Genomic DNA, 22,407 nt, shown 5'->3' on the forward strand with positions numbered 1-22,407 from the left:
CTATAGCGTTCCCACAGATAAAGTTTAGCTAAACGTGAGCTCATGATCTAAATTTACACAATAATGAAGAAATCAGCTACAGGTGGAGAGAATCAGCAAAAACAATCAATACCAGAATTAAATTCCCAAGGCCATCCATCAGATGTTGGAATTATCAGGTGCCAGGCAGAAAATATACATAAAACTAGAACTGAAACAAGGAGCGAGGATGTTTTAAAAGACTGGGTAGGATCTTTCAAACATTTTTAAAGTACATGTCATTGATAAAGCTAAAAACTCGAAGGTTGTGTAATACAGCAGGTTAATCGTGGAGAAGAGTGAATTTATGCTGTTTTTAAAAATATGGCAGATCCGACTTCCTGCCTAATTATATAAGTTGATTTATCTTAAAAAATACACAGTATTTTAAAGATTTATTGGCTGTAAAATAAGTTAAGGGTATTTCAAAGGGCTTCTCTGCAAAGAGAAGTGAGAAGTAGCAAAACACAGAAAGTTGAGGGGAAAAAATGTCAATATATACATTGCTATAGGGTGAACTAAACCTTAGGCCAGCAACTATGAGGAGGAGCTGACCCTTAGATACGTACAACTAAACTGGAACCTTCAAAAAGTTCAACTATTTATAAGTAAAAAGAGTTATTAAAATTAATAACCAAGTGTTTTAATTGACATCAGAAGAGTAAAACAATAAACCCTGAGAACATAGAAAAATAGACAATAAAGATATGAGCAGAACTTAATAAAACAGAAAAAAGTATAAAATTGAGGTGATTTAGTAAGTCAAAAGAATATTCTTTGAAAAGATTTAAAAAAACAAACTTTGATTAAGCAAAACAAAAACGTAAGTAAACAATATACAGAAAGAATCAGGACAGTGTTATAGCAGAGAGTACAAACAGAGAATATATGAAATGCCAGTAAATTTGAACATTTCTGTAAAGTGGACAATTTCCTAGCTCCTAAAGTTTACCAAAACTGACACAAGAGGAAATTTGTAGCTGGAGTTCTTGCACCAGTAATGGAATTAAGTCAATAGTTTACAATCTTTCACCAAGAAAATACCAGACCCGGCCAGATCATTTGGGAGGTGAATTCTATCCAACTTCTGTTAAACAGATAACATCAATATTAACAAAGAAAAACTTCTAGAGAGTAGCAAAGGAAGAATGCTCCTTTATTCATCTTATGAAGTCTATATAATCCTAATACTGAAAATAGATTAGGACTGTAAGGAAAAAGAAATTTACAGGTCAAATTTACTTGTAAATATAAAAGGAAAAATTTTAAACTATGATATTACCTACCCACGTTCACTAGAGTAAGAAAAAGCATGAGCAAGTTAGGTCATCCAATGAATGAAAAGGTAGTTTAATGTCAAGAATATATATCAATAGATTGAAATCACCACATTTTATTTCTTTCCTCTGTCTCTTTAAAAAATTGCTAAGTACTTATATTGATCTCTCTTGTACTAGGCACTGTGCCAAGTCACTTACATATTTACTCCTTTAAACCTTCTATCATCCCTGGGAGAAAGTTCTATTTTGCTTCCATTTCTTAGCTAAGACTCTAACCCTCAGGAAAGTAAAGCAACATTTGTAAGTTTTTGTGGATGGTCAGTGACGGGACCAGTACAGGAACATCCAAAGTCTGTGCTTGGAAACAGTGCCCCATGTTGACACTCACATTACAGATGAAAGGAAAGGAACCATGCACTTACCATATAGATTAAATCTCACATTACAGGTTAAAGGAAAGGAACCATGCACTTACATTATAGATTAATACCCACATAACAGGTTAAAGGAAAAAGAAACATGTGCTTCTCTCAAAAGTTGTAAAGAAGGCATATCCATTTCTAAATATATTTCCCAATTTCTTTTGCTTGTTTTCTGACCTTTGTAGTGCATTTTGCCATGAGGAAAATTTTAATTCTTATATAATTAAATGTATCCTTTTTTCTTTGTATCTTAGAAAGATATTCCTCATGAATAATTTATTTCAAGTCTCCCAGGTTTCTGATACTTTTACACTTTCATTATTTTTTCACTTTTAACTAGTTGCTGTATCTAGAATTTAGTAATTCTATGATAGCTATATTTTCCCACTTTTGTTGAATAATTTTTGCTACTGATCCAAAACGTGAATTTTATTTTAATCTCAATTCCCTTATATCTTACATCTAATTTTAAGATGCTTCCTATCTCACTGGTTGTTTTGTCTATCTAAAACAAAATGCTACCTTAAAAATAATGTAATTATAATATAATAAATGTCATTAGTAAACATAATACAATATATAATAAATAGCACAATATAAAATAACAAAATATAATTTACCATATAACAAGGTCAAAGGAGAGCAAAAGTATACAATCACTTGAAATATCCCCCAAAAGATATTTTATAAAATTCAATATTCATTTGTAATTTAAAAGAAAGAGTAAAATAGGGATTGATGAATGCTTCCAAAATAAGAAGAAATTATATGTCTAAAAGAGAAAGAGGTAAGTGATAGACTTCAGTAACACTGGCAATAAATGCAGGACAAGATGAGGATGCCTGATATAATGTTAAAGAAAAAGTATTATGTAACATTGTGTTTGCAGTACTGATGAGTTCAGTGAAAAGAGAATCTCATAGAAAAGAGTATCTCATTCTTCTTAATGTATGTACACTTGTCCATTGCATGAACATAACAGCTTATTTAACCAATATGTTACTGATCTGCATCTGGATTTCTAGGTTTTCATGGAATTTTATTATGCACAGTTGCTTCAAACACTAGGACTTCCTCTTATGTTTATATCTTTTGAAAGAAACAATATCTCCACAGACGATTTATCTGTGCTGGCTGCTAGCTGACTTTGGGTACTTCTCAGTTCTTCCCTTTACCTTCCTAGTCAATATGAAAAGGGAAGGCAAGAAGGTCTCCTGTTTAGAGACTGTAAAGGTAGGTCTTGGTGATAAAGTCTTGGTGGTAAAGGCTAAAAGTATTAACCCAGAACAAATGTTTTTCCAGCTGTAACTGTGTGTGATTCCCTTGGCTTGATTCCGTAGAGGATGTAAGACAAGACTGTAGAATCTGCCCTCAAAGAGCTAAGTCAAGTATGGTGGCATATCTAATTCAAGACAAACTATAACGTCTCCTTTTCTCTCCTGGCAAAACTTGGTGGAGTGAATGTAGAAGTCACTGTATGCTTTAAATTAAAGCAACACAATAAATCTTGTATTGGAAGGTGCTTATTCTGGTCTCTTTGTGGAGACGAATTGGAAATTGTCTAGAAGAAGGAAAATTAGGTTAACCAAAGTTAAACTCATAAAAAATTGAGCATTAATTAAATATCTGTGGTCTGTGTTTCTCTTTGATCATAATTTCTCCCAATTTATAGACCTCTTTGATACCTGATTAATCCTTGTCAAAGATGCAGTTAACAATGATTATTACTGTGTATTAGGTTTTGCCTGGGCCCTGAAGAAACTATCCTAAATCACCAGCTATGATTGTCACTTGATTTCCTCACAGAGAACAATCAGAACTCCTTGTCTTAAGTGGCTTGGGATGTGAAACTAGTTAGTCTCTTAGATACTGTTAGAGGACCCTACAGAGCCCATTGGTGAAAGTTTGGAAAGCACTGGGCTTCTTAAGATTGATTCTTGTAGTGCTTCAGGAAAGATCACTGAACCAAAAGGATAACGGTGTTTCTGGTTCTGTTGTTAGTGTTCTCCATGGAAACATTGCTGAAGCTTCTGGACTCAATTTCCTTCCCCATGTGTGAATGTCGCTGAAAAGATCCAACTCCATTCTATCCCCATGTAACTTCAGAAACTAAGCAAAATGAAGACTCAAAATTCATTTCAAATAATGAAATGAATATATAACATAGAATGGAACTGGGAAAATACCTGGTTTAAATTCTGGAAAGTACCAACTATACAATTCTGGATAAGTTGCTTCATCTTGCTTAGTCTAATTTAATGCCCATCTCACAGGATGTTATGATGATTAATTTAATATCTTTATATAACGTACAGTGTTATGTAATTTCTTCTTCGTTTTCTTGAGTAAATTCATATCCTTAAGCAACTCACTGTAAACAATAGTTACTTACTTGCTTAAATTACTCTTATCTTCTATTATCAGCTGAATTGTGTCCTGCTCAAGTTAATATGTGGAAGTCTTAACCCCCAATACCTCGTAATATGACTGTATTTGGAGATAAGGCCCTTAAGTAGGTAATTGAGGTCAAATGAGGTCAAATGAGTGGGCTCTAATCCACTATGACTGGTGTCCTTATAAAAAGAAAATATTAGGACACAGACATGCACAGAGAGAAGACCATGTGAAGACAAAAGGAAAACATGGCATCTACAAACCAAGAAGAGATACTTGAGAAGAAATCAATCCTGCTGACACCTTATCTCAGATTTCTAGCCTCTAGACCTGTGAGTGAGTAAATTTCTGTTGTTTAACCTCCTCAGTCTCTGGTACTTTGTCATGGCAGCTCTAGGAAACTAATACAACTTTTTATGGCCTCCTTGTCTCAAGTTGAAAGTTCAATATTTGGCATCATAGCTAGGAAACAAAAATATCATCTACATTCCTTGTTGTAGTCTTTCTTCCCCATTCTCATTGCTAGTAATTTCCATATTTGGGTCTGTTTTCTGTGCCTTGTAAACAGAGCGTTACGCTCATTTCTGGTCTTACTGCTAATATACAGTAAATGTGCAGATACTGAATAGATTTTGGAGAAGTGCAACATATATTTGGCACATGTATGTATGTGTGTGTATTCATATAATTTATACTTTTTCTCTATTTTCTTCCTTTGGTGTGAGCTAAGATTCTCTGCTTTTGTGACAAGTACTCCTGAATACTAATCCCTGAATTTAATTCACCAAAAATTGCCCAAAATAATAATAATATGGGGAAAGAGAGAGTGATAGAGGGAGAACAAACAATCAGGCAAGGGCAGTACTGTGAATTATTAGGGTCTTATAATAAGATTATGTTAGTCTAGAGGAAATGACCGTAAATATCATCAGTGAGCCCAGTTGGTCTTTACTGACTGCTAGACACATCCCTGAGTTCTGTTCTTAGTCTCCAACTGTATGATTACTACTGTCTGTTCTTAGTCTCCAACTGTATGATTACTACTGTCTGTTCTTAGTCTCCAACTGTATGATTACTACTGTCTGTTCTTAGTCTCCAACTGTATGAACAACTAAAGTCACTTAATGGAAAAGGAATATGTCTTTAGAGAATCAACAGTAATTTTTCTATCTGATTAAAAAGGACTGTTGAGTGTCTGGAAACCTCAGTCATATTTGTAAGCAGGAAAGCATTGGCTATTAAAAGTGGATGATGTAAAGAGATGAGCAGAAACTTTGGCGATAGGTATACCTGGATTTAATTCTCACTTCTACCGCTTGGTAGCTGGATAGCCTTAGGCAAGTTTCATACCTCCCTGAAATTCACTTAATTCAGTCTGTAAAATGGCATAATAACTTATTATAGCATCCTTTTAGGAATTTTAAATCAGTTATTGAAATAAAAGTACACAATATATAGACAAGTATGGATACCTCAATAGGTGTTTGACCTTTCATTTCTCCAGTATCCCACCCGCATCAAATAAAGAAAAATACTCTTTAAAATTTACGAATATTTCATTGTTGTAAAGTTAAAGCCATAAAAATAATCAAATGGCCTACTATCATACCGTTAGAAGAAAAAAAAAAAAGGTGTTCATGAGAGTTCCGTATTAGAATACAAGTTTTCCTTAGGCACCTGTTTATGTATGCTATTCTGCTCTTTACAATAAATAATTAAATTTAAAAGACTTAATTCCTCACTTTTAAGACCTTATTAGTTTACAAATTACATATTGACCTATGCTAAATTTTATACCGACCCATGCTAATGAATTCAGTACAGAAAACAAAAAACACTGCACTAAAGCAAATTATATATATATATTTTATATATATATATATATATCTTAAATGCATTTATATCCTACCGTGTCTCATAAAGCATTGTGGTAACTCATCGGAATACAGACAATCAAATATAATGGCAAAAGCACTTAATATAAACAGTGCCAAGGAAACATAGAAGATGAAGAAAAGATGAGGGAAATGTGAACAGGAGGACGTGTAGTTAATTGAGTTGTATGTTTTGACCTTAAGCTTCTCTGTGTGGGGACTTCCCTGGTGGCACAGTGGTTGGGAATCCTCCTGCCAGTGCAGGGGACATGGGTTCGGGCCCTGGTCTGGGAAGATCCCACATGCTGCGGAGCAACTAAGCCCGTGCGCCACAACTATTGAGCCTGTGCTCTAGGGCCAATGAGCCACAACTACTGAAGCCCGCGTGCCACAACTACTGAAACCCCAGCTCCTAGAGCCCATGCTCTGCAACGAGAGAAGCCACAGCAATGAGGAGCCCGCACACCACAATGTAGAGTAGCCCCCACTCGCCCCAACTAGAGAAAGCCCATGTGCAGCAACAAAGACCCAACACAGCCAAAAATAAATAAATCTATTAAAAAAAAAAGATTCTCTGTGGATAAAACAACATGTAAATAATTGGTTACAAAGCCACATTATTTGAAGGTGCCAGACTGCACATTAACAGTCTGACACAAAGGGACAGCACAGGAAAACTATTCAAAGGTAAAGATTTTTAAATCTTTGCAGTTTGAAACCTTTTAGAGCAAGTATAATGAGCTCGACACACATTTCAACACTCAACATGTTAATCACATGTTCAAAGCATGTCTCAAAGTCATTGGAAATAGTTGCTGTCTCTGTCTCTGATATGTAAAACAGATCTGTGATGTGTAAAACTCAGGAGGTATTGATATCCACTTTTTGGCATCTGAACAGGAAACAAAGTTGTTTCGCAGTGATAATAAAGAATGAAGTAAATGCAACAGTGAAATAAAAGACAAAGTACTGAGGGAATGTATTAACAAAACGAATCCAACTAAATTCTGGTGACCTGGGGCCTACGGTTGTACACGCTGCATGGAAATACCCCAGCCTAAATACTGGCATAGGAGGAAGGGTACTGCTAAGCCCATCACAGTATAATCCTTTTAAATGTCCCTTTCAAGGTTGTCTCCACTCAACACTGAGTATAGGAAATCTTCCCATCAGGCAGAAACACTGGCTGTGCAATGATTGACCAAGAAATTAACACACTAATGAATAAATGATGCTAATTTATTTCTATCTCTGACAACGGGAAACAGCACACACTCTGTGTCAATGATATGTCCTCTTTCCCACTTTTCTAAATGGTCAATTATGTTTTTCCCTTCATTGCTTTATATCATGTGTGGCAGGCATGATGGGAAATGGCTACCAATGGTTCCGTTATTGATTTCTACCTTCCTTTCACTGTGGCTAAAGAAGATACTTTGTATGATTTCAGTTTCTTAAAAATGTATTGGTACTTGTATTGTGGCGTAACATACGGTCTTTCCTGGAGAATGTTCCATGTGTACTTGAGAAAAACGTGTATTCTGCTGTTGTTGAGTGGAGTGATCTATATATGGCTGTTAGGTTTAGTTGGTTAAATGTGTTAGTCAGTCCCCCTACCTCTCTACTGATCTTCTGTCTAGATGTGTTATCCATTATTGAAAGCAAGGTATTGATCTCCAGCTATTATTTTAGAACTATCTATTTCTTCCTTCAATTCTGTCAATGTCTGCTTCACATATTTGGGGGATGTTTGGTACATATATGTTTATAGTTGTTATATCTTCTTGATAGATTGAACTTGTTATCAACATATAGTGGCCTCCTTTTCCTCTTGTGATAGTTTTTGATTTAAAGTTTACTTTGTGTGATATTAATGTAGCCATCCCAGATCTATCTTCCTTCCTTCCTTCCTTTCTTTTTCTCTCTCTCTCTTTCTTTCTTTTTGTTACTATTTGCATGGGATATTTTATTCCGTGCTTTAACTTTCAACTAACTTGTGTCTCCTGAAATCAAGTGAGTTTTTTGCGGGCAGCATATACTTGGATTATGGATGTTTTTAAAGTCCATTCTGCCAATATTTATCTTTTTATTGGAGAGCTTAATCCACTTACTTTTTCAAAAATTACTGATGAGGAAGAACTTAATTCTGTCTGTTTCCTGGTTGTTTTCTGTATGTCTTATGCATTTTTTGCCCCTCATTTACTCCATTACTGACTTCTTCGTGCTTAGCCGATTTTGTTGTAGTGAACTCTTGATTCCTTTTTCATTTCTTTTTGCATATAGTCTATTGATATTTTCTTTGTGGTTATCAAGAAGATTACATTTACCCTTCTATAGTTCAACCAATATCATTTGAATTGAAACCAACTTCAATAGCACACAGAAACTCTGTTCCTCTACAGTTCCATTCCTCCTCCTTACATTATTGTTGTCACAAATTACACCTTTATACTTTGTGAGCCCAATAACATGGATTTATGATTATTTTATGCATTTGTTTTTTCAATCATGTAAGAAATAAAAAGTAGAGTTACAAGCCAGTAGCACAATACTGGCTTTAGTATCTGCCCATGTATTTATCTTTACTGGAGATTTCTATTTCTTTATACAGCTTCGAGTTGCTGTCTAGTGTCCTTTCATTTCAACCTGAAGGTTCAATTTAGCATTTGTCATAGGGCAGCGTTAGGAAGTTGTAAAACAAACGCCCTCAGCCTTTGTTCATCTGGGAATGTGTTAATTTCTCCCTAAGTTTTGAAACCAGTTTGGCCAAATATAGAATTCTTGGTGGACAGTTTTTTTCTTTCAGCACTTTAAATATGTCTGGCCTCTTGCCTCCATGGTTTCAGATAGGAAATTAGCTATGAATCTTTTTGAGGATCCCTGCTTTGTAACAAATTTGTTTTTTCTTTCTCCTTTGGGAGTAAAGATTCTTTCTGTGTCTTTTGGCATCTGAGAGTTTGATTATACTGTTTCTTGTTGTGGCGTTCCTTGAGTTTCTCTTAGTCCTGAAATCAGGCAAAGATTTACAGCAACCAAACACATACTGAACCAGGGAAGAGGCAATATGAAAATGGCAGGAAAGCTTTGTGTCATTTTTACTTGCCCTTGCCCCATCTACTCTTAGTGTAGTGGTGGTCTTAAAGTGGTGGGGTCTTAATGCAGTGATAGTCTTAAAGTAGCAGCAGACCATTCGTAGTATGGGGCCCTCAATCCTGCTTCAGGAGGGAGCAGAAGAGCCCATACTTTCGGATTATTATGTGTATCTGTTCTAACCTGTCTGGGAGCTACCTGAAGGACTGACACAAGATGCTTATCTCTGTCTTAGCTAACCTGGAACACAGTCTGGAAAAGCAGCGGTCATTGCTCAAAAAAAGTGCAAGGTGAACTAACAAAGCACAGATGGCTGGGGCAGAAGACTGTGCATTGAAATACAATAGACCACATAAGATGCAGGAGCAAAAGTTGGGGGAGATTCTTTGGGAACTTAGAACATACAAAAAGTACACATGTGTCCAGAGAAATTAAGAAAGCCACATGCATACTCAAGATAAGATGCATGTTCTGAAAACACCAGAGGAGTCTCTAAGCTTTTACCATGGGCTGAGCCCTGACCTCAGTGCAGGTCAGCTAAATGTTGAAGGAGTGATCCAGCAATCTGCACAATGGGGAGAGGTGTGTGGTTTTGAGTGTGCATGTGGATGTGCTTGTGTATATTTGTTTTTGTTTGTCTTAGGTGCAGGAATTCAAGGACATCTCTGTCAAAACATTAGCTAAACATGAACTAAAGGAACAGAGACTTCAGTGCCTACATACGATAAGGGGTACAGTCATTGCAAAACTAGTTTGGAAAGGTCCCTATACAAACAGACTACTACAGCCTTCAACAATCAAAAGCCCAGAAAACCCTGGGAAAGTGGGAGAATCTGATTTCCATAGACACCACATTACAATATTTGAAAGCCAAATGTTCAACCAAAAAACTCACAAGGTATACAAAGACATGGAAAAGTATGGTCCATTTAAGAAAACAAATTAATTGATGAAACCATCCCTAAGGAAGCCCAGACTTTTCTCCATTGCATATTCTTGCCTCCTTTGTCATAGATTCATTGACCATAAGTGCATGGGTTTCTTTCTGGGCTCTCTATTCTGTTCCAGTGATGGATGTTTTTGTGCCAGTACCATACTGTTTTGATTACTGTAGGTTTGTAGCACAGTCTGAAGCCAGGGAGCGTGATTCCTCCAGTTGTGTTCTTCTTTCTCAAGACTGTTTTAGCTATTCAGGATCTTTTGTGTTTCCATACAAACTTTAAAATTATTTGTTCTAGGTCTGTGGAAAATGCCCTTGATATGTTGATACAGACTGCATTGAATGCGTAGATGTCCTTGGGTATGATGGTCATTTTAACAATATTAATTCTTCCAATCCGTGACCATGGTATATCTTTCCAGCTGTTTGTGTCATCTTTCATTTCTTTTATGAGAGTCATATAGTTTTCTGGGTACAGGTCTTTTACCTCCTTAGGCAGGTTTGTTCTTATGCATTTTATTCTTTTTTATGCGATTGTAAATGGGATTGTTTCCTTAATTTCTCTTTCTGATAGTTCACTGTGAGTGTATAGAAATACAAAATTTATATATAGAAATCTATTGTATCCTGCAAATTTACCAAGTTCATGTTTGAGCTCGAATAGTTTTTTGATGGTGTCTTTCAGATTTTCTATGTATCATGCCATCTGCAAACAGTGACAGTTTTACTTTTTCCTTTCCATTTTGGAGTCCTTTTATTTATTTATTTTTTCTTGTCTGATTGCTGTGGCTAGGACTTCCAAAACTCTGTTCAATAAAAGTGGTGAGAGTGGGCATCCTTGTCTTGTTCCTGATCTTAGGGGAAATGCTTTCAGCTTTTCACCATTGAGTATGTTAGCTATGTGCTTGTCATATATGGCCTTTATTATGTTGAGGTATGTTCCCTGTATGCCCACTTTCTGGAGAGTTTTTACCATGAATGGATATTGAATTTTTTCAAAAGCTTTTTCTGCATCTATTGAGATGATCGTATGGTTTTTAGTCTTCAGTTTGTTACTGTGATGATAAGAGACCTAAGACAGCTACAGAGGCTAAGTGACCTTTCCTTCCCTCAATGGGTAGGTATCCTTGTTCTGCCTTCTAATTGAGTTAGTATCTGAGTAAAGAACTGCCAGGTGTCATTTAGTTCACAATACACTGCTGTGGCAATATAGAAATGAATTTGCCTAAGTCATTTGGCTTTTCTCAATTATAGTAAATGAATATACTGAATGAATGCTTCAACTTAAGGAAATGTTCTTAAAAATATATTAATGTAGGCAACTTCAGTGGAGAACTGAAATCAAAACAAAACATTCAGGTAAAGGGTTGAAATAAAAGTACACTCAGTTGTATCCAGTTTCCTCTTGTAAATCTCTCTTTTTAATTTGAGTGGACAGTCACTTGAGAATATCTGACTTGGGGCTAAGGAAATCTAAGCCTTCTTGGCCACACTGTATTCTCTTATGTCATTTACTAAAGACACCAGTTGGGTTGCTGAAAAAAGCGTGGGAAAAATCAATCCCTCACATCCAAAGGGTGGCTCTTGAAACTATGTGTGTTGTTGTAGTTATTTTGCTCTTCTGGCCTCAGAAGTTCTAATCTTAACCTTAGCCCCTCATGGAGAGAGACTTTGTAAACCAATTCCCACATTACTCATTATGTGACTGTTGAAAAAGAGCAACCCAGCTCTTTTCCTGTGCTTTCAACCAGTTATCTTCTTCAAAAATCTGTTTGGATTGTTATACCTTAATCTTGCCTGGCAAGGGACTTATGGGAAGGTTCTTATTGTTTGAAAGTTTGGTGCCAGTATCTGCAAAGAAAGAAGAAAGATGTGTGTATCAAACATCCCAATAGTGAAGGTGTGTGAAAGCAACTTTTGAAAAAGTTAATCTGTCAGAGTTTAGCCGTATTATTACATTTTATTTTATTCATTGAAAATAAATAATTATCAATGAATCCTTTCTAGATTTTCTGGTTTCCCAAAGTTCCCTGTATTCACATTCTAAGAGGAAAAATGGTATTTTAAGTCAGTGCTCTCCACCTTATATTATTTATAATCACTCCTCGTGACCTCTTCCTTCCAAGAAACTTGATCCTGAGAAGTGTCCTTTGTTTGTCTTTGTGGAATAAGTGATGAGGATGCATCCTGGAGACCTGTGAGATGTTTAACTTGTGGCATAATGAAACTAGGATGGAGAGTTCTGGAAAGATCTGGAAAGGTGGCTGGTAGAGTGTGACCAGATGTGGTGGGAGAAGAGAGACGTACAGAGAGAGGGAGAGGAAATTTTCAGAGGGAGAAAATGAAACAAATAATTAAATAAGTTTTGTTGTGTGGTGTGGGACGCAAGCCTTTCTCTCCCCCTTTCCTTCACAATGTCTTTGTTAAAGACTGTGTTTTTCATTAGTTTTACTAAGATAGGATTTGCTGTTTTGTTTGGATACTGAGAATGGACCCATGGAAACAGTTACATTTGGGTTATCTCTGACTGTCTTTAATGAAGAACATAAATATTGGCCACACTATCTATGCACATGCTATCACCATGCCTTTTTTGTTCTCTGTTCATATATCTAAGTCCTCTTCTTTCTTTAAGGTCAATCTCAAATCTCATCTGAAATGTACATTTATTGATAGATTCAACCCATAATGAACTGTCCCTTCTTTGTCCTCCTTAGGCTCTGATTATTTACAAAAACTCATTTTTGAACTTAGAAACTGTCCAATGTGATATATTAGTTATTTCACCAGCATATGTTATATCCTCAACACAATTATACACTTTTGTGGGGCTGGGATCATACATTCTGTAATTTTTCTCAGTACTTACACTTACTTTGATAAAAAGCGCATTCATTCATCTAAACATCATTTATTGGATGTTAATTAAATATCTCAACTCAGTAAATATTGTTTGAATGAATGCATGCATGAATGAGGGAGTGTGCAATAGGTAGCCTAATGTACCGCCCAATGTGAGAAAACCAAAAACATAAACACAAAAGCAAGCCAAAAAGTGGACCAGGACTTTCTGCAAAATATCCTGCTTTTTGTTGGATGATGCCATGAAAATCAAGATGCTCCTGAAAGGTCTTAATAGCTGACCAAGAATAGTAAACAATTGAAATTCTCTCAGGCTTCTTCAACCCTATCACTGGACACATTTATACCTCTCAGGAGTGGTATTAAAAGAAGAGATTAATAAAGCTTTTATAGATGAGTTGATAAATCTCTAAATATTTAAGTCTTCATTGCCTGCTAGGTTTTCTCTATTTTGGGTTTCCAAAAGATTTTCAATAAACCACAGGATAATTAAAAATTAGACATTATCGTTCTTACCTTGATGTTTTTTGATGGTAAACACCTTTTTATTGTCTCCATAGTGCTGCCTAGTTTCCACCAGTACAGTACTTAAGTGAATTTTGCTCTGGATGTTGAATATTACTTAAATAACTAAAGTAACTTCCTCAGAATTATTATTCTGTTCTGGTTAGGATACTATCTGCTCTGGTTTGTTAAAATTTCCCTTTAGAGTGGTTTTAATTTTGTTTCTGATAGGGTCCTAGGATTTATTGCCACACCCATCCTGCATCTGTTTTTCTTTGAATTACTCTCCTTGCAGTTTCTGATTCATACAGGGCCTTACAGGTTAGTGACAACCTGGCCATCACAACGCTGGGAAGGAGAGGCCTACTTTTCAGAGGTGTTGATGTTTTCTGTACCTGAAGGTTTTCAAGAGATATCAATCTTCCTCACCACCGCCCTTGGCCCTCTTAATGGACTAAGCAGTTCCTCATGAAATTTCTGTAGGATATCTGTACCAACTTCTCAATATTGTTCCATCCTGAGTCTAAATTCCTGGCCTCAAGGTAATGTTAGATTTCTAGCTCCAGCCCCTATTTACATAAGGCCTATACTAAGGAACGGAACCCACAGACATCAGTCCGCTCTTCTTTCTCTGGATTTAATTTCTCTGTTACTTTCTGAAACATGCAGGTGTTCCTTTCTTTCTTTTAATCTCAGCTATGTCCTTTTAACTTTTTCAAAATTGACCCAGAATTTACGTGTGTCTCCAGTAAGAGTACATTAAATTGAGGTTAGTCTGCTATTCTACTGGCATATTTGAGATCCAGATAATTTGCTACTTCACTGGATTCAATGACCTATATATTTCAGGCATCTAAAACTCACCATGTCCCAAATTTCCCTCCTTATAGTTAGTAATTTTCTTGGGAATCTGGATGACATAAAATGGAATAAAGTTAGTGAGTGGCCCAGGAATGCCTGAAAGTTTGTTTGTCAGAGTGGCCAGGGAAAGTTAAGCAAGGAAGAAAAGCAAATGAAAAACAGAATCACATTATTATGGCTGAGTTTACTCCCAGGATTCCATGCAGAGCTCTCTGTAGAGCTGGGTTGGGTTATAACTTAAGCCAGAGCTCTACGTGGGGCTGACACCGTCTCATGCCAAGCTCTCAGTTCTGGGCTCACGTCATCTCTGATCCACTCTGTGGAGTGGAAACTTTGGAGGAATGGCCAATGTGTTCCGCGGCGTAGGAAGAGGGAAATTGTGAATGTGACTTTCTAAATTGTGGAGGAACTAACCACTGTAAATGTGCCTTGAACTATGTTGTTTAATTTGACCAGTCAGATCAATGACATTCCCCTTCAATGAAATGCTGCTACGTATATGAGCAGAAAAACAAAACTGGTATAAGGAATAGATAGCTAGTGGGAAGCAGCCGCATAGCACAGGGAGATGCGCTCGGTGCTTTGTGACCACCTAGAGGGGTGGGATAGGGAGGGTGGGAGGGAGGGAGATGCAAGAGGGAGGAGATATGGGGACATATGTATAACTGATTTGCTTTGTTATAAAGCAGAAACTAACACACCATTGTAAAGCAATTATACTCCAATAAAGATGTTACCAAAAAAAACTGGTATAAGGAGATGGAGAGACTGGGAGTCTTATTTTCCCACCAATTAACTTTGCCTCTGACCATGACCTTCCCTTTGAGTCTCCTAGACCTTGGGGATGATCGCAGCCCCTTGGGTTGGGTGACGGCAACCCCATCTTCACTAGAACCTCTATAGTTAACTTTGATTTTTCCCACTCCGTCTATCCATCCCATGTATGCAGTCAGACATTTGATCTTGGACTTTTCCTGACAAAATATGCTTGAATATAACCATTTCTTTTCACTCCCACTGTTACTGCTATTGTCACTGCCTTAACTAGGGCTTTATCTTTAAGTTCTTTATATAAATATATAAATATCTATATATAAATATAATATACAAATAAATAAAATATAATATTAATTCTGATGATTTTAAAGTCTTTTCTTGATAAAGACTTTTCCTGATAAAGACACACAATATCTTATATAAATATTTTTGTATTATCTGTTCTTTTCTTAGAATTTTAGCCATATGATTCTATCTCTTGGTTTGTCTAGAACTTTTTGATTGAATGCTGGCTATTTTATTTGGCTTTTTTTGTTTTTCTCAGTGGAAACGTTGTTTTGCTTCAAAATATTTTATTCTACCTGGAAGTAGCAAATCTTCAAATTACAATTTTTTAAATGCTTTCAAATATCAATACTATAGGTGTCACAAAATCTAGAAAAATGACATTTAAAAATGAACTACTGCCAGATGTGTCTCTATAAAACTTTTCCCCCACTCTTTTAGCTATATATTCTTTAACTGCCTCCTCATACGACAGTTTATGTATTTTCGAAATAAAATTTTAAGAAATAAACTTTGTAGTTTTTAGACATAGATTTCTTGTAGCATGGTTGATTAGAATTTGCTTCTAGTTATTAATAGTTTAGAAAAGTTTATTTCAGCTTCACAGTTTATTATTGATAATGTCACATTCATTTTCATTGTTAACTTTGAGAAAACCTCTATGGATTACTTCCTCATAAGTATTTACTATTATAAATGCATTACTGATTTCAGTACTGCTATAGGTTTGTGCATTACAGGGATTCTGATAAAATACTCATTCATACCATTCCATTACACACATTGTTGATGGAGTATATTTATTCATTCATTTATTTATTTATTTATTTATTTATTTATTTTTGGCTGTGTTGGGTCTTCGTTGCTGTGCGCAGGCTTTCTCTACTTGCAGGGACTGGGGGCTACTCTTCGTTGCGGTGCACAGGCTTCTCATTGCGGTGGCTTCTCTTGTTGCAGAGCACGGGCGCTAGGCACGGAGGCTTCAGTAGTTGTGGCTCGCAGGCTCAATAGTCGTGGCTCATGGGCTCTAGAGCGCAGGTTCCGTAGTTGTGGCACACCGGCTTAGTTGCTCCGTGACATGTGGGATCTTCCCGGACCAGGACTCGAACCTGTGTCCCCTGCATTGGCAGGTGGCTTCTTAACCACTGCGCCATCAGGGAAGCCCCTGGAGTATATTCTTGACAGAAGAAAATTTCCATTTTGACTAAGCATTGATGAGAACTGAATCTTTGACTTATCTTTCACATGCCTGATGATTGAAATAATTTTCCACAGATTAGCTTCTGGTTTTGTACTTTTCAGTTCTTTTTTTTCTTCTTCAAACGCACATGCTTTGAGAGCTGTGAAGTGCAAGACATGGCTATATTGTAAGGTGGTTTTTGTCCTTATGCTTCTGTGTCTTGTGCTAGGTTAAGTCAGTAGAGTAGTCAGTATGAGTACTGGAAGTTATTCCTGTAATGCGATAGTATATAGTCAATTACATATGGCGGTGTCTGAAAATCACATAATAGCCTCACTTAAAACATCTCCTTAGGGCTTCCCTGGTGGCACAGTGGTTGAGAGTCCACCTGCCGACGCAGGGGACACAGGTTCGTGTCCCGGTCCGGGAAGCTCCCACATGCCGCGGAGCGGCTAGGCCCGTGAGCCATGGCCGCTGAGCCTGTACGTCCAGAGCCTGTGCTCCACAACGGGAGAGGCCACAACAGTGAGAGGCCCGCGTACCACAGAAAAAATAAAATCTCCTTAGCCAGATTTCAAAAAAGCCTGTGGCCATTCCAATATGATCCAACATAGCGGAATATGATAGAAGGAAAATTGGCAAAGAAAGAGACGCTGGTCTTACCTGATGGAAGTTAAAATATCTCACTTTTGACAATTTTGCAAAAACTTATAATTCCATGAACTAATTTCTAGGGTTCTTCATAGGACCTAAAAAGGAACCCATAGAGTTGTGGAACAACAATAGAAGCTGCTGTGATGAGAAGCCCAGGCACCGCAACAAAGAGTAGCCCCCGCTCGCCACAACTAGAGAAAGTCTGCACGCAGCATTGAAGACCCAACGCAGCCAAAATAAAAATAAATAAATAAAGATAAATAAATTTAATTTAAAAAAAGTAAGACTCAGGTTTGAGGCATGAGAAGTATGATGAGAAATTAGCTAATCCTTTCAGAACTTTTAAAATATCAAACTCAGTCTCTAAGATTTTAGCATTATATACAACATCGGTTACTTGTTAGTGGTTTGGGAAGGCCAATTTAAAATTTTCTGATCTTACTGTATTGAAATTCACGGCCCTAATGTTTTCCACATTGACTGTATGAATGATGAAGTAAAGTCAATCGTGTATTTCCCTTCCAACTGGACAGAAAACAAAATTTTAAAAAGTGTTTGGACTACTGACTTTTGATTTCTTCTAAGGCAAGTGTATAGGTAATTTTTATTCCCTGATTAGGAGGAAGATGGTGGAAGAGGGCAGGGTTAAGAATTAAGATTTCAAGAGCGTGAGAGGTAGATGGCCAACCAGAGTTCCTAAGTTTCAGTGCGTGTAACTGTTGCCGCCGCTTAAGCCTGCCAAAGCAGTGGTATGGCTGCTGCCCTCGTATTTGCTACCTCTAGAAACATTCTTGCCAGTAGTGGCAGCAGCGGGACTCAATTACCCCCTTTTCTCACTCTCTCCAGAAGCTCCAGATGGCGTCTTCTGTGGGCAACGTGGCCGACAGCACAGAACCAACGAAACGTATGCTTTCCTTCCAAGGGTTAGCTGAGTTGGTACATCGAGAGTATCAGGCAGGAGATTTTGAGGCAGCTGAGAGACACTGCATGCAGCTGTGGAGACAAGAGCCAGACAATACTGGAGTACTTTTATTACTTTCATCTCTACACTTCCAGTGTCGAAGGCTGGACAGATCTGCCCACTTTAGTACTCTGGCAATTAAACAGAACCCTCTTCTGGCAGAAGCCTATTCGAATTTGGGGAATGTGTACAAGGAAAGAGGGCAGTTGCAGGAAGCGATTGAGCATTACCGGCATGCATTGCATCTCAAACCAGATTTCATCGATGGTTATATTAACCTGGCAGCCGCTTTGGTAGCAGCAGGCGACATGGAAGGGGCAGTACAAGCTTACGTCTCTGCTCTTCAGTGCAATCCTGATTTGTACTGTGTTCGCAGTGACCTGGGGAACCTGCTCAAAGCCCTGGGTCGCTTGGAAGGAGCCAAGGCATGTTATTTGAAAGCAATGGAGACGCAACCGAACTTTGCAGTAGCTTGGAGTAATCTTGGCTGTGTTTTCAATGCACAAGGGGAGATTTGGCTTGCAATTCATCACTTTGAAAAGGCTGTCACGCTTGACCCCAATTTTCTGGATGCTTATATCAATTTAGGAAATGTCTTGAAAGAGGCACGGATTTTTGACAGAGCTGTGGCAGCTTACCTTTGTGCCCTAAGCTTGAGCCCAAATCATGCAGTGGTACATGCCAACCTGGCTTGTGTATACTATGAGCAAGGCCTGATGGATCTGGCAGTAGACACCTACAGGCGAGCTATTGAATTGCAACCACATTTCCCTGATGCTTACTGCAACCTAGCCAACGCTCTGGAAGAGAAGGGCAGTGTTGCCGAAGCAGAAGATTGTTACAATACAGCTCTGCGGCTGTGTCCCACCCATGCAGACTCTCTGAATAACCTAGCCAATATCAAAGGAGACCAGGGAAACTTTGAAGAGGCAGTTCGCTTGTATTGTAAAGCATTAGAAGTCTTCCCAGAGTTTGCTGTTGCCCATTCAAATTTAGCAAGTGTATTGCAGCAGCAGGGAAAACTGCAGGAAGCTCTGATGCATTATAAGGAGGCTGTTCGAATCAGTCCTACCTTTGCTGATGCCTACTGTAACATGGGAGACACTCTAAAGGAGATGCAGGATGTTCAGGGAGCCTTGCAGTGTTATACTCGTGCCATTCAGATTAACCCTGCACTTGCGGATGCCCACAGCAATCTGGCTTCCATTCACAAGTATTCAGGGAATATTCCAGAAGCAATTGCTTCTTATCGCACTGCTCTGAAGCTTGAACCTGATTTTCCTGACGCTTATTGTGATTTGGCTCATTGCCTGCAGATTGTCTGTGATTGGACAGACTATGATGAGCGAATGAAGAAGTTGGTCAGCATTGTGGCTGGCCAGCTGGAGAAGAATAGGTTGCCTTCTGTGCAGCCTCATCATAGTATGCTCTATCCTCTTTCTCATGGCTTCAGGAAGGCTATTGCTGAGAGCCATGGGAACCTCTGCTTGGATGAGATCAGTGCCCTTCATAAACCACCGTACGAACATCCAAAAGACTTGAAGCTCAGTGATGGTCGACTGCGTGTAGGATACGTGAGTTCTGACTTTGGGAATCATCCTACTTCTCATCTTATGCAGTCTATTCCAGGCATGCACAATCCTGATAAATTTGAGGTATTCTGTTATGCCCTGAGCCCAGATGATGGCACAAACTTCCGAGCGAAGGTGATGGCAGAAGCCCATCATTTCATTGATCTTTCTCAGATTCCATGCAATGGGAAAGCAGCTGATCGCATCCATCAAGATGGTATACACATCCTTGTAAATATGAATGGTTATACCAGGGGTGCTCGAAATGAACTCTTTGCTCTCAGGCCAGCTCCTGTTCAGGCAATGTGGCTGGGCTACCCTGGGACCAGTGGCGTGCTTTTCATGGATTATATCATCACTGATCAGGAAACTTCACCTGCTGAAGTTGCTGAGCAGTATTCTGAGAAACTGGCTTATATGCCCCGTACTTTCTTTATTGGTGATCATGCTAATATGTTCCCTCACCTGAAGAAGAAGGCAGTCATCGATTTTAAGTCCAATGGGCACATTTATGACAATCGGATTGTGCTGAATGGCATCGACCTCAAAGCATTTCTTGATAGTCTCCCAGATGTGCAGATTGTCGAGATGAAATGTCCTGATGGAGGAGACAACGCAGACAGCAGTAATACGGCTCTTAATATGCCTGTCATTCCTATGAATACTATTGCAGAGGCAGTTATTGAAATGATTAACAGAGGACAAATTCAGATAACAATTAATGGATTCAGTCTTAGCAATGGACTGGCAACTACCCAGATCAACATTAAGGCTGCCACTGGAGAGGAGGTTCCCCGTACCATTATTGTAACCACCCGTTCTCAGTACGGGTTACCGGAAGATGCCATTGTGTACTGTAACTTCAATCAGTTATATAAAATTGACCCATCTACTTTGCAGATGTGGGCAAATATTCTGAAGCGTGTTCCCAATAGTGTACTGTGGCTGTTGCGTTTTCCAGCAGTAGGAGAACCTAATATTCAACAGTATGCACAAAATATGGGCCTTCCCCAGAAGCGTATCATTTTTTCACCTGTTGCTCCTAAAGAGGAACATGTTCGGAGAGGCCAGCTGGCTGATGTCTGCTTGGACACTCCACTCTGTAATGGACACACCACAGGGATGGATGTCCTTTGGTCAGGGACACCCGTGGTGACTATGCCAGGAGAGACTCTTGCTTCCCGAGTTGCAGCTTCCCAGCTCACTTGTTTAGGCTGTCTTGAGCTTATTGCTCAAAATAGACAAGAATATGAAGACATAGCTGTGAAACTGGGAACTGATCTAGAATACCTGAAGAAAATTCGTGGCAAAGTCTGGAAGCAGAGAACATCTAGCCCTCTGTTCAACACCAAACAATACACAATGGACCTAGAGCGGCTCTATCTACAGATGTGGGAGCATTACGCAGCTGGCAACAAACCTGATCACATGATTACGCCTGTTGAAGTCACTGAGTCGGCCTAAATAATGACTGTGTGCACAGGAGAATTACCCTGTACCTGAGCCTCAACCTTCTGGGGGAAAGGGAACTACTTTTTTTCTTATCTGTACAATACCATGCTGCAGATGGGTGACAGTCAATGATAAGAAATAGCACAGCCAGACTTGCTTCCTGCATGATCATGATCACGATAGGGAGAGACACAAGAGATGGGAAACTGCTGTTGCACAAGGAGTCTCCATAGAATTTTGCAGCAGCCAGGTGTCTGGAAGGTCTGGAAGGTAAGTCTGGAAGGTCTGATCTCCCTTGGTCTTCCATGGGATGGATGGTTAGTGTGGAAGGGAGATAGAGATTGCCCAGCCGTTTTGTGATTATCATGGATTGATCGAGTCTTCTGAATTAATATTTTTCTTTATATTTTGGGTATTGGAGCTTTTAAAAATGTTTGGTTTCGGGTATTTGTATTCATGTGAAGTGTGTATGATTCTCTTGAGATAAGCTTTTAAGCTAAAATATTCCTTGTTTTAGTTTCTGAACTCTACAGATAAATGGGGACTTTGCTGGTGTAGTCTTTTTATAGGTTTTATAAACCACTTGAGCCTATATCAGTCATTTTAGTGTCTGACATAATGTTTGGAACTATCAGTGCTTTGTTGGTTTATAGATGATGGCTTAAATTCTTTTCCTGATCCGTTTGCTTCTTCCCTTCCCCCCACTTTAAAAATTCTCCTGTAACTTGGCTAACAAAAAACCAAGTCTGATTCAAAACCTCCCAGAGTGTTTCTCTTAACCGCATCATCTGGTGCCAAATGAAGATTCTTAGGAGCGATTATTAATTCTGAAGGGCACAGTTGTGGTACTGTCACTGATGATAATAATAATGGATTTTTGGCCTAGAGTTTTGACCTATTTCACCAGTGTTTTACCGTTGGCTGCCCCTCTATGCTGCTTCCAAAAGTGATAGTGTGTGTTAAGATTTTTACTTTCATTTCTAATGTTTGTTTGTTTTTTTTAGTGAATCCTGTTCTTCCTTTTTCTTTCAGCAGAAATGAAATCCCAGGTAAGTATAAGTATTCAAATATTTGATCAGTAAGTCACAGTTATCTCCAGTACATTAAATAACTTTCATCAAAAAACATGTTATAGGTAAAAAGCTCTGAAGGACCAGCTATGTATATGATAATTATGTTTCAGACCTTCTAGGGTATTATATATAATAACTTGTCTTCTGGACGTGGTCTTGAAGTCTTTATGGATTCAGTCTCAGTAGTAGCAAACTGCACTGCTACTTGG

At 38.2% G+C, this 22,407-nt stretch overlaps 1 protein-coding gene across 1 annotated transcript; it reads left to right on the top strand.

The window, feature by feature from the left end:
* Nucleotides 1-17,996: 17,996 nt before the first annotated feature.
* On the top strand, nucleotides 17,997-21,137 carry LOC309978974 (UDP-N-acetylglucosamine--peptide N-acetylglucosaminyltransferase 110 kDa subunit-like; the record flags this gene model as incomplete). The annotated part of the gene is made up of 1 exon (XM_082865800.1): nucleotides 17,997-21,137. One exon carries the CDS (start codon nucleotides 17,997-17,999, stop codon nucleotides 21,135-21,137), a length of 3,141 nt encoding a protein of 1,046 aa, XP_082721926.1.
* Nucleotides 21,138-22,407: the final 1,270 nt, after the last annotated feature.

Source organism: Leucopleurus acutus (assembly GCF_964270905.1).
Source record: "Leucopleurus acutus genome assembly, contig: HAP1_SCAFFOLD_548, whole genome shotgun sequence".
Classification (NCBI taxonomy): Eukaryota; Metazoa; Chordata; class Mammalia; order Artiodactyla; family Delphinidae; genus Leucopleurus; species Leucopleurus acutus.